Here is a 16,494-nt window from a genome sequence, read left to right as displayed (position 1 = left end):
TGCCATAGTCAGTTCTCTACCCTTCTCAAATCGATTATCTAATATTTAGGTCATCCCCTGCAAAACTGTCTTTTTGATCCCTCAGACTCACTATCTCCTAGGCAACTGATTGAATAAAGAAAATATAAAGCTTCACTGAGAGATATATAATTTTAAAGACTTGAATAAATGGAACGTCACATCTTGTCCCTCAGCTGGGAGTGGGTAGTGGTATGGGATGTGAAAGAGAATGAGAGAGACAGACAAGCACAGCCAGATACCGCATTTTAACACCAATTTGTGTGGTGATCTTTTTTTAAAAAACAGCTTTATGGAGATATAATTTACATATAATAAAATTCACCTATTTTCAGTGTACAATTATATTTATGGAATTATGCAACCATCATAACTATCTAATTTTAGAACATTTCCATCATCCCAAAAAGAAACCTCATGCCCATTAGCAGTCACTTTCCATCCCCATACCCAGTTCTGGGCAAATGCTAATCACTTTCTGTCTCCAGGGATTTGTCTCTTCTGGACATGTCATATAAATGAAATCATACAATGTGTGATCTTTTGTGTCTGGCTGCTTTCACTTAGCATAATGTTTTCAAGGCTCATCCATGCTGTAGCATGTACTGGTACTTCATTCCTTTTATTGTCAGATAATATTCTGTTGTATGGATAAACTAAATTTTGTTCATCTATTCATCAGCTGGTGGACATTTTGGTTGTTTCCATTTGGGGGCTATTATGAAGCATACTGCTATGAACATCTGTGCACAAATTTATATGTGGACATATGTATTCATTTCTCTTGGGTGTGGAATGCTGGGATATATGGTAACTTTATATCTAACTTTTTGAGGAACTGCCACACTGTTTTCCAAAGTAGCTGCACCATTTTACATTCCCAACAGCAATGTATGGTTCACAGTATTCCCTTACAATCCTTTAAATTTTTAATTCCTCTTATTAGTAGTTTAAATCTCCTCTCCTTTTTTTCTTGATTAGTGTAGCTAAAATTCATCATTTTTTTTGACTATTTCAAAGAACCAACTGTTGGTTTCATTGATTTTCTGTTCTGTTTTTTTATTCTCTATTTTGTTTATTTCCACTCTAATCTTTATTATTTTCTTCTTTCTGTTTGCTTTGAATTTAATTCACCTTTTTGTAGGGTAAAAAGTTAGGCTATAGACAAACCCACTTCTGGGTATATATCCAAAGAAATCAGTATCTCAAAGAGATATGTGTACACCCATGTTCACTGCAGAATTATTCACAATAGCCAATACATGGAACAACCTAAGTGTCCATCGACAAATAAATGGATAAATAAATTATGATACACATACACACAGAGGAATATTATTCAGCCATAAAAAGGAAATCCTGCCATTTGCCATTTGAGTACATTATGCTAAGTGAAACAAGTCAGACAGAGAAAAACAAATCTTTCATCTTCTCACCACAACAACTAAAAAAAACCAAACAACACCTGGTAAGTATGTGAGATTAAGGAAGTGTTAACTAACCTTATTGTAGAAATCATTTTACAATATATACATGTATCAAATCATCAAAATATACACCTCACCGTAGCTGGTTTGACTCAGTGGATACAGCGTCAGCCTATGGACTGAAAGGTCCCAGATTCGATTCTGGTCAAGGGCACATGCCCAGGTTGGGGGCCCGATCCCCAGTAGGGGGCGTGCAGGAAGCAGCCAATCAATGATTCTCTATCATTATTAATGTTTCTAAATCTCTCTCCCTCTCCCTTCCTCTCTGAAATCAATAAAAAATATATATTTTAAAAATGCGCAACTTAAACTTACATATGTAATATGTCGATTATATGTCACTAAAACGGGGGGGGGAGAGAATTTAGGTATTGATTTCAGATTTTTTTTAAATATAGGCATTTTCAGCTATAAATTTCACTCTAAGCATTGCTTTAGCTACATGCAGTAAATTTTTGGATGTTGTGCTTTCATTTTCATTCATCTCAAAGTATTTTAAACTTTCCCATGTGGATTCTTCCTTGACCCACTGGTTATTTAGAAGTATGTTGTTTCATTTCCATATATTTGTGAATTTCCCAAATTTCCTTCTGTTGTTGATTTCTAATTTAATTTCACTGTGGTTGAAGAACATACTTTGTATGATTTTAATCATTTTAAATTTATTGAGACTTCTTTTTTAGCGTAGCATATGGTCTGTCTTTGAAAATGCTCCACGGGCAACTGATCAGTGGTTGTTTCATGAAAACGACACTTTATTATTATTTTTCATAAATCTATTATTTCTTTCCAATGTTCTGGGGTCTTACTAGAAGTTTACCATTAACAACTACTACTGTATTCAGGAAATGACTCCCTACCCTACTTCACTTGATTACTAGCCTCTGCCCCCAAACTTATTTTCTTTCCTCATTTTTATCCTCACAATTTCTTAAGGGAATTAACGAGAGTTGTCTCCTTATTTTATAGAGTATGAGCTTTGTGTGAAGTCCCACAGAATCTTTGGGGGAGCAGCAGAAGTGGGGTTTGGAATCAGCCAACAGCTTATTCAGGTCTCCAGAGAAACACAAATGGAACAAGCAGCTTAGTCCTCCCCAAATGTTCTCCCTCACACATGAGCACACACATGGGAAGATTCTGGCTTGTGCTCTTTTTCCCTTCCTGGTTGGGGATAAGGAGGGCGGCCCACTTGGCCTTGCTGCTGGGCCCATTCTCGGCATGACCATGGGTTAGGGACATATTCCATAAAATGTCCTTGTTGTTCAGGACACAAAAGTCCCAGGGCCTCACAAGCACAAAAAGCTACGACTCCAAAGATGTAAACTAAGGCTGCAGGTAGCACCAGAGGGACCAGGCTGTGATGCTAGACCAATAGGTGTAATTTGAAGAAATTGAGGAAACTACAGAAGAACAGGCCCTTTTTCCAGGGCTTTCTACACATGAGGACAGCTGCTATCTCACTACAATACCTCTAATTAACCTACCAGCTCTCTACCCAGAACAAATTCTCTTTGGAAGGGAGGATCCCAGTGGTTCTTAAGATCAGTCCCCCGATCAGAGAGGTGTCCTTTCAGGTCCCTTGGTGAGAGGCTCCATTTCTTCTTGCGTAGCATATTGATGAGTTGTCCCTGCATCAGGTTGAAGGCCACCTCAAGGATTCTATAACTCCAGAACTCTAAAATGGCCAGCTATATGGGTTTTCCTGATGGCCTGGCTCACTAATGGGGAAGAGAGTGAACAAAACCCTTTTTTATGTACATTCAGGTTTTTAATGGTATCAGGAAAAGCTAAGATTACTCATCTTTCAACTAAAACAGATAGAAAAGGCAATGGGATTGTTTGAGTATGTGGAACTACTGTTTTGTCACCACTATAAAATCTACCCCTGCAATCCCAGATTCCATCCTGACCCAAGTCCCAGGCAGACCTGGCCTCATTCACTGGGTCAGCCAGCCCAGCCCAGTTTTCCTGCCAAAGCCCAGCCCAAGGAGACAGCTCTTAGACCCAAGGATCCAAGAAGCCATCACCGGGGGAAATCCCTTTTAGCTTGTCATGTGAAAAAGTACCCAAAGGACTGGCTTTTCAAGTTTAGATTTGGGTTATGTTCTCCAAGTATCATCTAACTTGTGTTTCCAAAGCTACAAGCTTTAGAAGCATCATCAGTCATTTTTCACACCATCATCTCTGCTCACTCACTTTAATATTCCCTGTGCAAGGCAGAATCTGAAGATGATCTCAGAGGTGCTTAGATAGCATTTTGCCCTGCATTTTAAAGCCCAGCACATCCCAAAGCAGAAACCTAACTAGTATTCAGTAAAATGTGGTTTGTAATTAAAGATGAACAAGTTTCCCTACCACAGGACATCTGAGAGCCTGCCATATGCTAATGTGCTTGTCAGTCTCTAAGAAGGTGTTAGTGTGTGCAGCTGTAGTTAAAATTTGTCCAGAGAGCCAATTTTCTCTCCCTCTTTGTCTCCTTATCTCTTCCTCTCTCCATCCCTCTTCTGTAGAATATTTTGCAGAGCTATAATTCCATGCAACATACATTGAGACATGCTGGCCTGGCTTTTATCTGTGTGTGTCACACTTGTTGCACAGTTTTCTCTCTGATGAAAATATACAATAGCATCCCTTTTAGAACATGCCTTGCACAGACAAATTTGGGCACACAGAGATCCAACTCAGGACTGGTAAAAAAAAAAAAAAATAAGCACTGCATACAACAGTGCCATGTACTTGAACTCAGCACTATCCTCGGAGCCTGGTGTATTACAGAGAACTTGCACAATTCCAGCATTCTGCACTACATGAATCATAAACTCTGCAACATGAGAAATCTCCAGTCACTCCCAATTATATGGACTCTCTGACTTTTAAAAAGTACCTCAGGCTTCATGCCAGCAATATAAAAAAACAAAATAGGAAGTCGGATTTACAAGGAGGTTATGCACAGTGTGTGGAACTCTGAATGCTTTTTCCTATAGAAGCAAAGTCATAAGTAGTGATTAAGTTCCCAGATAAACCCAGCAATGTAGCTACAACAAGGCACATCTGCAATATCATCAACTAACAAAAAAAACACACAAAAAACAATTAAATTAAAGAAGAAACATTTTTATTTATCAAGAATACTTAGATTTGGTGGTATACCCAGAGTGGGGCAGAAGGGGCAGCCCATGCCCAGGCAAGAAGGGGCTTCCTGTAGAGAACTGACAAATGATAATAAAGCCAAAAAAGTCAGTTGCCTTTATATTTCACCACCTGCTGACAACTGAAAACAACATCAGTAATAAAATACTGCTCCTTTGAGGAAAACTGGGTTCAACAAGAAATGAAGAAGTAAAGTTGACCCTTAAACAACTGGGGTTTAGGGGCACCAACCTCCCACACAGTAAAAAATCTGCGTATAACTACATAGTCAGGGGGTATTTGTAGCTATTAAGGAGGAGATTTTGGCTTCCCTACAGGGATTTTAATGTAATACTTTATTCTGTCCAAATTAATATCTACACCCAGAGTCATGACTGCAGGAGTCCTGTTCTTATGTTTATCAACAATGATCCTGGTCTGTGGAGGTATAAAAGATTGAACAGATATAGAGAAACAGAGTCTATGAGTTCAATGAGCAAAATTTATCTTTTTTATATTCTCTCTTTTTTCTTTTTCTTAAATTTTCTTTTTTTTTAATTAGTGAATTTTAGAAGAGAAAGGAAAGGCGCTAAAGAAAACATGTGTGTTACATAGCCTGACATGGAAACAAGCTAAGTGTCCAAGGATGAATGAATGAATCAAGAAGTTGTGGATATATATATATATATATATATATATATATATATGTAATGGAACATTACTCAGCCATTAAAAAGATGAAATATTGTCATTTGCAGTAACATGGGTTGATCTTGAGGGTATTATGCTATGTGAAATAAGTCAAACAGAAAAGGACAAAAACTGATGATTTTACTCATGTGGCATATAAAACCAAAAGCAATAAACATACTGATAAAATAAAACAAAAACAAACTCATAGATATAGACAACAGGATGATGGTTACCAGAAGGGAAGGAGAGTCGGGAAAAAATGAATTGGGTAAAGGGTGGGTAAAATATATGGTAATGGAAGGAAACTAGACCTTGGATGGTAAGCATGCAATAGAGTACACAGATATTGAGTTACAATGTTGCACACCTGAAATTTATATCATGTTATTAACCAATGTTACCTCAATATTTTTTGTTAATTATCACTTGAGGACATATTTCCATTGATTTTTAGAGAGAGTGGAAGGGAGAGGGAGAGACAGAGAGAGAGAGAAACATTGATGTGGGAGAGATACATCAATTGGTTGCCTCCCGACCAGGGCCGAGGATCAAGCCTACAACCAAGGTACATACATACCCTTGACCAGAATTGAACCCACCACCCTTCCATCCATGGACCGATGCTCTATCCACCTAGCCAAACCACTAGGGCACCTCAATAATTTTAAAAAATAAATCATTTGTTTTTTAAAAAGAGGGAATGTGTTTAATATAAAAAGTTGTGTGTCTGCGATGGAATTGCATGAATTGAGAACACTAAGTCAGAAGAACCAAAGGCATCCTGTACAAGGTTCACCCAGGGAGAAAGAAAAGGTGGGGGAGGAGAAGGAGTTTCCTAGGAGAGCCACCAGGTGGAGCCACCACCACGAAACCACTTCATGGATGGTCCTCTGAATGGACTTGGGTAGAAACCCAGCAGGAGTGCAGAGTAAATATAAATCAACATTTGTTCCATGGGACACTCATTACTCTAGTGTTAAAAACGCAGAGATTGAAAGGAGATGATAGAAAAAAATCTAAACACCAGTTTTGTCAATGACTCACACATAAAAATTGTACAGAAAATGTACAGTAGCAACACCCCTCCAGAATGGCTTTTTCCACACATTTCACCACTATCACGGGCCCAAGAGGCAGTACTACTCAGATAAGAAAATGAACAAGGGTAACATATTCTAACATCAATTATTGGCCCTGACACAGGCTCCCAACAGAACCTGTACAGAAAAGCAGTCAGGGATCAGTTACTTTAAATGACCTCTCCATGGGCCCTTTCCTCTCAACCTTTCAAGAACAAAGGCCCACTGGGGGGAAAAGACTATAAATGTATAGACAGGTACATTCACACATATATATGTATTATTGAATAACTATAAATTATATCCATCCACATTCACTGCCAAGTTGCCAGTTTTATTTCCTCATGGGAAAGACCAGCTCAGGTGATAGCCAAAAGCTTGCACACAACAGTAATACCTTTTCTTAACTCTTACACTTCTAGCTATCCATAAAAGCCAGCAATTTAGATCAAATTGACAGGTGGTTTGGAAACTCAAAGAAAAATCTGACCCAACACACCATATTTTCAGATTCCTAGTTAACCGGGGGTAATTCACATTTATTTCTCGAAAAGGAAATTTGAAATGAAAAACATCTTGTTTCTATATAAACAAATCCCCAGATCTCACATCCACCTTAAATAACAAAGCACTGAACAACCAAAGCAGATGACCTTTCCTTTATTAAGGACCACACTCTTCCCATCCTTCGTTTATAGTTTCATGTCAAGCAAAGAGCCGACTGTCTATCAAGATCCAGACCACTGCCTCAGAGACAATACAAGGGTTCCACGCCAACACATGCACATTTGCACACATGCACACACTCACTCATATTCTAATAAACAAGCCAAAGGTACCTTGAGAAGACTATTCCAAGTAGCCAAGTAAATGCTAAAGAAATGAAAGCTTGAAATAAACGTTTCCCCTTTAGCAGAAACAAAGGAGGGAGATCACTATGGCCAGGTCTGTTGAGGGATTATAATGACTAGTGCTGAAATTATAAGGAAAAGAAAAATAAACATTAGGTAAAATTCTTCTGACAGTTACCGGCAGCAGACCAAAATGGACAGCCCTTCTGTGCAGCAAACACAAGGCCCATATTAATGTTGAAGGGCATGTGTGTGTCACCCATCCACACACAAAATGAAGTCTGAAGAATTTCTGCACTAACTTTTAAAGCAACAGTGTGTCACCAGAGGCAGAGCAGCTGTTGATCCCTCTGTTAAGGAAAACTTTTGAATTAAACCTGTCTGAAGGACGAAACACATGAGAAATGAGCCCACAGAGAAATGTTCTACAATCAAAGTCATATCCACATACCAACTCAGAGAGCAACCCTCCCCCAGTTCAACTTGACTCTCATCTCAGAGCTTCAGTGTTAGAGCATCAGTGTTACAAATAACATCTTTTAAACCATTCGACCTTTCAGCATTAATCTCTGGAAGGGGAGGTAAAATGCAAGTGCATAACAAACGTTAAATAAAGATGGTAAAAGCAGTTTATCTTTTGAAAGGCAGATGCCAAGTAGCAGAGCGACTTAAAAAGATAATTATAAAGTACATTTTATATCAAGAGAGCATAACAACAACTATAATAATAATAATAGCAAAGAATAATAAATGTGCAAAATACAATAGAGACTTACCAAACACTGAATTCATGATAAACTGGAAATAGAAACAAGGACATATAAAGCCAACCAGAAACTTGCGGAGTGGCTTCACATTCAGAATGACAGAAGTAAGTAAGAGACATATCCCCACATTGCCATAAAAAAGATATAAAATGTGCAGCATTTTCTCAATATTCCCCAAGTGATAGAACCAACTGGAATTGCTTGCAGACAGGGCTGAATGGTGTTTTTCTGATCCTTCTATCGGCCTCAACACCAAGCACAAGGGCAGGCCCATAGTGGGTATTCAGGAAACGTGCTATTGAATGCTCATTTGTATCTACACAAAAGTGAGGAAGGAACACTGTCCAAAATTATAGGCAGCAAGAGGTGTTTGGTGAGAGGCAGCTTCCCCCTGACGTCCACTAACAAGGCAAGAACTGGGAAACTAGAACCCTGAGACAGAAGCTGGTCCTTACATAGGCCAGCAGGGGACTGGAGACTTAACCTACCAAATGAATAATGTTGGTCCAGAAACCCATCTAAGGATGAAACCAAATGACTTCTTATTTCATTTTAATTCAAGTAGAAAAGAGTCCATATCCAAATGGACAAAATCCTCCTTGCTCAATTTCAAGTATTATTTAGCATATTTGCTGTTAAACTCAAGGTTTGAAGAATGTATTTTTTATAAAACTCCACCATATAGTGTTACAATTTAGGAGGGGCCATCATTCTCAGATGGTTTTAATGACAGAAAAAAAACAAAATAATAAATCACTCTCAAAAGGAAACAGACAACCTTTTTCAGTCTGGTTCATGAGAATGACATTTGTCTCCAAGAAAAGTTTTCAGATTTATAGCTGCAATTTGTCAACATTCTGAGTCTGGGATAACTTTAGGATATACAACATCCATGCTGCAACTTGAAATGAAAAATGACTTCTTAGTCCTTGGGAAAGGCTTGTTTTAAACAGGAAGCTCCTTCACTGTGACTCAGGTAAAGCCCAGAGAAGTGGCCAGGGGTGGAGCAAATACAACTGTCCTTACAGTCCTAATGCCTGAAATGGACAGCTGATGACACCCAAGCCATCTGGAGGGCCTGCTCTCTCTCTCTCTCTCTCTCTCTCTCTCTCTCTCTCTCTCTCTCTCTCTCTCTCTCTCTCTATTTCAGTCACATCTTTTTATCAAATGAAAAGCCTATGGAGTCATTCCAGTACCTCCTTAAATCAACTCTGCAGAAATCTGCAAAAGTTAAAGCTGAAAACTGAAACTAATCACTCCCCAAACTGATTTTTCCACAGTCCTGGCCTTTCTCAAGGCTATAAATAGCTTTTTCAAACGTGGGGTATCTTTTGACCTTATTATGCAGGTGCCTTGGGAGAGCGAGTTCATCCCACACTGTGAGGCACTACAACCCATTCACCACTGCCAAAAAATGAGACATGTCCCCAAATGCAAAATTCACTGGACACAATTGGGCAAACTTCTTCAGCTAAGTCTATCTCAAGTTCAGCACCCAGTGAACTTGACTCATAGAAACAGACTTCACTCTTTCTTTATTAAACCAATGCTAAGCCTATATCAAATTATAAGGCCCATATATAAATAGTCATCTCATCTTTGATAAAGAAAAAGAACTTGTGTTAATTCTTAAATTCTCACAGGGTGGACTCATATACTGTAAGAAATCAAAGCAGGCTGTTACTAAACTCTGAAAGCAACTTCCCTCTATTACAACAGCCATGGACAAAAACATCCAACAGATTTTTAGGGACAAAGCTGGATAGAAACAAAGGGAAGGAGGAGACTTTGGTCATTTACAAATAACTTATTAAAACTTGAAAAATTGGTTGGACGGAAGTGTTTCCAAGTAACTGGAATCATCCCACAGATTTAGCCTCTGATCCTTGTTTTAAGGGGAAAAAAGTGGTTTTTCATTGATTTGGGGGTGGGAAAAAATGTAGCTTTTGAGCTCAACACAATGAACTATTTATCTGGCCTTACAAGGCCAATCAATCCACCCGCTGTTCAGTATAAGGAGTAGTAGGATCCTGGTAGTCTTGATGGGCGGGGGCAGGGCCAAAAACGACACTGGGCCTGGTACACAATGCTTCCCTTCAACTGGAAATTTATGTTGGGCCCAGGTGACCCAGAGGTCAGTGCAAAGCCTGGGAGAGCATGAAGATGGTTTGCTATATGTTTCATATTTACAGAATGCCCCATGTGCTAAGGTCTCAGAGCCAACTGCCAGATTCATTATATAAAGTACCTAAGAGTAAAATGTTGATCAGAATCAGGCTGCAGGCCTAAGGTGAAGGTTTAAAAAAGGAACATAGCCAGTAAGCTACTCTTTTTAATTCCATTTTTTGGTTAATGAAAAATTTTATAGGGAACCTCAAAGGCCAGATTTTTAATTGTAAAGAGACAATTATCTAAAAAAGACAATTATCTAAAAAGTTCGATTTCTTCGTTGATTTAAAGTTCTCAGGTATTTTTTTACCAAACTCATCCAGATAATTACCTTAATTCTGTAATTAATTCCTTATCTTGTTAAATTGAATTAATTACCTTAATTGTCTTATTTACTTTACAAAAGCAGGGCTAGCAGAGAGGCCTTGCCGCTGCTCACTGCCCCCAGAAGCATCAGGAGGGCTCAGATCAGCAGGGAAGGTTTGGAGACATGTATAGAGACTCAATGAGCTCTAGCTGTCCAAACCCGATGAGGGCAGGCTGACCTCAGGAGCTCTGGAACTTATTTGCAAGAATGCAGGAGACACTTTTGGGGACGACTATAGGTTTACAGCAAATTATGCTTAATTCTTAAAATGGGCAATCTCCTGCATTGGTAGGAGAGGAGAGGAGGGGAGGGGAGGGGAGGGGAGGGGAGGGGAGGGGAGGGGAGAAAATATCCTATAGCTGCTAACCATTGTGGGCCTCCAGCCAATATTTAATCTGAGTAATTAAAAAAAAAAAAGGAAATGTAACCCAGGGCAGCTGGAGGGGGTAGAGGAAGAAGCAGGAAGGAAGAGAGACACAAAGCAATGGCTCAAGCACTATGATCAATGGACAGTTTATTGGACAAATTCTTATGCTGTCTAAATTTTATGAAAGATTAGGTGTTCTTCCCCATGGTTATATAAACTTGCCTTTTTTTTTTTTAATGGAACTCTTTGCTAATACATTTCCTGCCCCTACTTTTGAACAGCTCTATATTTCTCTTTAAGGAAGTAATAAGCCTGTGAAAAGCCTGCAGCTGATGCTAACCTACCTCCGGCAGGCTTAATGTCTGCCCTGGTTAATCCACCAGGAGGGCAGGGTCAGGGAAAAACCGGGAAGTCTAGTGTGACCAGAATCTAAAATTGAGTCAAATCCTCTCTGCAGCCTTATATTCACTCTCCTATCATTTCAAACAATAATGTCACAAAGTGGGCGGGGGGGGGGGCGTACAGGAGAAAGCAAAACTCCAACAAGCTGATACCTAAAAATCTGCCTTGAGGTCTCAAAAGAGGGAAACAAGATGGTTAAAGATCTCTTCGTTAGATGGATAGATGAGCTCTACCTTGTGTGTACTGCCTCCTGAACTGACAGAGACAAGGTGTGTTCAGGAGCCCAGAAGTTAGAGATAGAAAGACCCTGATAAAGCCTACCCCTAAATTAAAAAGAGAGCATGGCCATCGTGGACACTCAGCCTGCACCATAGCATTCTCTAAAGTCACCTTCCATCCATAAAAACAGATATGAAAGCAAAAGCTCAAGTCCTAGAAAAATCATCATTCACAAATTTAGTTTACTTTCCCACTGTCAAAAAATATTATTAGTTCTATTATAGTTATTGGATTGTTACTGGCCATGTGTATGTGTGTGTGTCCAAAATGTATACTAAAAAACCCCAAAGGGCAAATGCCAGTCAATTTTTCAGCAATGTGAAATTTGACACAGTTCACCCAGTAGCCTCAGTTTGGGTTTGGGTGTGGGGAAGGGGCTCTTTCCTCTTTTCCATACCTCTCTTATTGGTTCTCAGAATTGTTTCAGAAGACAGCAAAGCATTTCCACTGGACACTTCGTGCATGGGCTTTTCTGGAGCTTTGCTGGAGAGAGGGTCTTTCTTCATCTCTTTCTTTATTTCCTGTGAGGATAGATAAGATGAAAACAAGATTGTAGTTTGGTATTTTAAAATGCTTCTTTGACTATCTTATGCTTCAGCTTTCTGGAAATCAACTATAATGATCTCAACTCAGTATACCATGATGTTTTAAAAACACCATTTTCTATATTTTTGTAGTTTTTTCCCTTAAGTTTCTCAGAGAAGCGTCTGGTCCTATAAAATGAAATGATGGCCAACATGGTGATGTGACCTTATGTGACTACGGCCATTCCAAGTGACCATAACCACACAGCTGTATGTGACAGCCCATTCTACTTTTTGAACAATGTCAAGCTTTGGCCAAGTGGAGTCATCCCTTAAAAGCCTTATGGTTTCTATTCTTCCCAATAGGGGTTTAGAGAAGTAAGTTCCTAAATCACCATTGTGCTCACAATTATGCTAAACCCAAAAGAATATGATTTAAGTTCATTTACAGTCACCAAGTTCCTCTGGCTTTTTAACTCTTGACAAAGAAAAATATAAGGATAATAAGTGAAATAAAGACTGTCATTCTAGGCCTGGGGTCAGCAAACTATAACCTGCCACCTGGTTTTATAAGTAAACTTTCATTAAAACAAAAATGCCTTCATTTGGTTAAGTATTTTCTACAGCTGCTTTGATGCCACATAGCAGAGTTGAGTAGTTGAAGGAGAGATCAAAGCCTAAAATACCCAGCTCTTTACAGAAAAAGTTTGCTCCAGGAGTTCTCGTACCAAAGCTCCATTAAAATATAGATTTTTTTAAAACCTGACGGCTGATATAATGATTTCAAATTACTTTAATAATTTACATAATTATTTTCAAAAGCATTATTAGCCTGAAATGATAATAACTCACAAACTGCAGATCTGGAGCAGGGGGTTCCTGAGCTTGTGTGAACCCATGATCACAATGACTCAGTGAAAAAGAAAGCTAAGGGCTAGACCCAAAGCATGGCTGAGTGGCAGGAAGGCTCAAGGATGAAAAGTGTTCTTTAGAAAGAACAAAGGGGCAAGAAACGGGGAGGGGCTACTTCTATGGAATGAACATGAAGATGGTAAATTAGATAGGGGACCACAATTCGGCCTGGGCAGAGGCAGAAAGAAAAGAACAAAAGCTTGTCAAAACACAGCCACTGCCTGGCAGTTTCCTACATACACACCAGAGTTACTATAGTCAAGTCCCAGTTGCTGGATGGCTGGCTGGGTTCACAACAGCCTCACCCTCCTTCCCTCTCCCTCCCTCCCTCCTTCCCTCCCTCACCAGGGCCCCACCGGAAACCAGCAACTAGGGCTGGCGCTTTGCTGGGTTGAGAGTTTCAGCTGGCACCCCAGGCCAGCACAGCACAAAGCTGTGTGCATTCATGTATATGCACATGGACTCCCACCTCAGCAGCTCCAGCACCTGCTAAAACAGCAGTTGCTGGGGGTTTCTGCAGTTTCACAGGCAGATGGCATCAGGGGACAATCTGCAAACATTGCCTGCCTGAGGCACATGATGGGATGCTTTCTTAGTGGTGGCTGCCAGACTATGGCTCTAGAAGTAAAAAACAAAAAAAAACCACTGTGGGGGTTCATTCTCCAACAGCTGGTTCTTTGGGGGTAGAACAGTTGCTCAAATCTCACTTTCCATTGCAGTGTGGATATGACTGGACATCATGTAATGCAGTGATGTAGCATCCAATGTTGCCGAGTAGTAATTCAGAGAAATTCAGAGGGCTGGGTGATATGACAAGCAATTGCTTAGCACTAACAGCTAATGGGCTAATGGCACGCAGTTGGGGAAGAGGCAGAAAGGGGCAAATGTTTGAGAGACTGGGGTGGCTATCAGAGATGACTTTAGAAGCCATGGTTTGTTAAGAATGCTTGCAGCCCAGGCTTCAGAGCAGCATCCCATGCACTTGGAAGGGCTGATCTGATTAAGCAAGTATTTAAGGGCAGAGAAACCAGCACCAGGAGAGGTGTTTCTTCATAAATCCCAGAGTCCTTTGTCCCCACAATGATTTTTTTACATTTGCTAGATTGAGAAGCCTAATGATGACCAAATTTCTCAAGCTGATTTTTAGATGGAAGCAGGGAGAGGACAAAATATAATGTGCCCTACATTTTTCTGGAGAAACCAATCACACACATGGGTATGGCAGTACATCTTGCTCTCTGCCCGCACAACACCTAGATACACCAGGCTCAACATAGCGCCACCCAACCCCAACATCTCCCCTCCATCCTACCCCTTTTCTCTTGGATAAAGGAAGCTATTTTGCTTGCTAGTCCATTATCTGCCCACTTACTCAGGCTGGAAAACCCAGTGTTAGCCCCATATCTAACCAGTCACCCAGTTGGGCTTTATCTACTTCCTCAATTTCTCTGTTTCTCTCCATTCCTCCCATACTGCCTTAAAAACATGAACACCAGCACTAGCTGGTTTGGCTCTGTGGATAGACCCTTAGCCTGGGACCAAAAAGGTCACAGGTTCGATTCCAGTCAAGGGCACATACCCAATCCCTGCTCCCTCCCCCTGTTGGGGCCTGTGCAGAAGGCAACCAATCAGTGTGTCTCTCTCACATCTACGTTTCTCTCTGACTCTCCTCCTTCTTTCCACTCTTTCTAAAAATCCATGGGAAATATCCTCTGGTAAGGATTACAAAAAACATGAACACCAGGCAAAGAACTTGAGTAGATATTTTTCCAAAGAAGATATACAGATGGCAAATAATCTCATGACTACATGTTCAACACCATTAGTCATTAGGGAAATACAAATCAAAATCATAATGAAATACCCCTTCATACCCACAAAGATGGCTGGATTTTTTTATATATGAAAAGGAAAACAAGTGTTAAGGAGGGTGTGGAGAATTGGAAACCTTGTACATTACTGGTGGGAATGTAAAATGGTGCAATCTGTGGAAAACAGAACTACCATATTACTAAACAATTCCACTCCTAGGTATACCCCAAAGAACTGAAAGCAGAGACTCAAACAGATACTTGCATGACAACATTTACTGCAACAGAGCTCTCCTGCTACACCTTGCCTCTCAGGAAAAAACTGCTGTCCTGGCTATAGCAAGGAGACTCAAAATCACCCCACCTTGCCTCCAATGGAAATCTTCACTTCCCACCATGCCTGAAGAATGCAATACTGCTTTATGCATAAGCCCATGAGTACTGAGGCCCAAATCCTGGAAGTCTCTTATCATCAATACACAAAAAGCTCTTTGCTGCAGAGGAGGGTGGAATTGGCATTGGAGTAACTCCTGCCTCCAGCTGCCAGCATCTGGCTACCTGGAGCTCTCCAAGGTTCTGATCCAGGTGGTAGGACACTGGATTTCCTAGGTTTGAGTATTTCTAGCCCCCAACCCTCAACTCAGTCTTTTGTTTTGTCTTTTTACCACTAGGCCTATACTTTTAACCATTTGTTAAGAACCTGGATCCCAGTGGTAGAGGCCACACCCTGGGCCAGATGTGTGAGCCATAGGGGCTTATAGAAATCCTACATGTCTACATATATAAATCAGAATTATGGTACTTACTTTAAAACACTAAAGAATAGTTGGGTATCAGCAATACTCTTTAGGAAATAAAGGAAACCCAGTTTCTCTTTATCTCAAATATGATGCTTTAACAATGGAAATTCGGCATGTACAGTAAAATTAAGGCCATCAATAAGATATCGATGGTGCATCAACACTTGAGCTGTGTGGAAAGGACTGCCCAAGTAAAGAGAGAGGAAGACTCATACCATTCCTGATTCCCAAAGCACTATGCTGTTCAGAGCCCAAGATGGCTCCCCCCACCCCATATGGAGGCCATAAAGCCCCAATAATGCCACTCTAGCAAAAATTCTCTGTGACACATTTAGCAACCTGCAAACAGCAGCCTCACTGGGCAAATGCATAATTTGCATGCAACTGGGAACTAAACTAGCATAGTCTGCTTTCTGATAAGTGGAGTTGCCAGAATGTGGCTGGCTGCTGAGCCAAGTTGGCTACTTTTCTCCCCTCCCTCCCAATCCATTACATACTATGCACATGCTGGGTTGAACCTTAATTTCTTTCAATTAACCAAAATACCACACAGTAAAACACCAATGAAGGACCAGTTTGGGGGCCCTCCCTCCTCTTATTCTTTATGTCTTCCACCAACCTTGACCCAAGTTACAACACAGGCTTCATGGTAAATGGAAAGAATGATGCTATGAGTTTTTAAAAAATGGAACTCATATACTTATTTGCATAGCTCATTGAAATGAACAATAGGCTGGTGAAGACCTGGGGGGTTACAGGGGCTGGGCAAAAGGGTATAAAGGGGGGAAATGGGAGACATCTGTAATACTGTCAATAATAAAATAAATATGTTTTAAAAT

The 16,494-nt window shown here is 40.2% G+C and overlaps 1 protein-coding gene across 6 annotated transcripts in view; it reads right to left on the bottom strand.

Annotated features, from left to right (window-relative positions):
• SH3KBP1 (SH3 domain containing kinase binding protein 1) overlaps positions 1 to 16,494 on the bottom strand; it is a 332,666-nt gene that overhangs the window by 177,741 nt on the left and 138,431 nt on the right. For all 6 annotated transcript variants that reach the window (XM_036304656.1, XM_036304652.1, XM_036304658.1 and 3 more), the window contains one exon: positions 12,006 to 12,129. In XM_036304656.1, the coding sequence (XP_036160549.1) occupies positions 12,006 to 12,129 (124 nt within the window). The remainder of the gene's footprint in view (positions 1 to 12,005; positions 12,130 to 16,494) is intronic.

Source organism: Myotis myotis, unplaced genomic scaffold (assembly GCF_014108235.1).
Source record: "Myotis myotis isolate mMyoMyo1 unplaced genomic scaffold, mMyoMyo1.p scaffold_m19_p_4, whole genome shotgun sequence".
NCBI lineage: Eukaryota > Metazoa > Chordata > Mammalia > Chiroptera > Vespertilionidae > Myotis > Myotis myotis.
The sequence above is the reverse complement of the archived record's forward strand: the minus strand, read 5'-3'. Positions and strand labels throughout refer to the sequence as shown.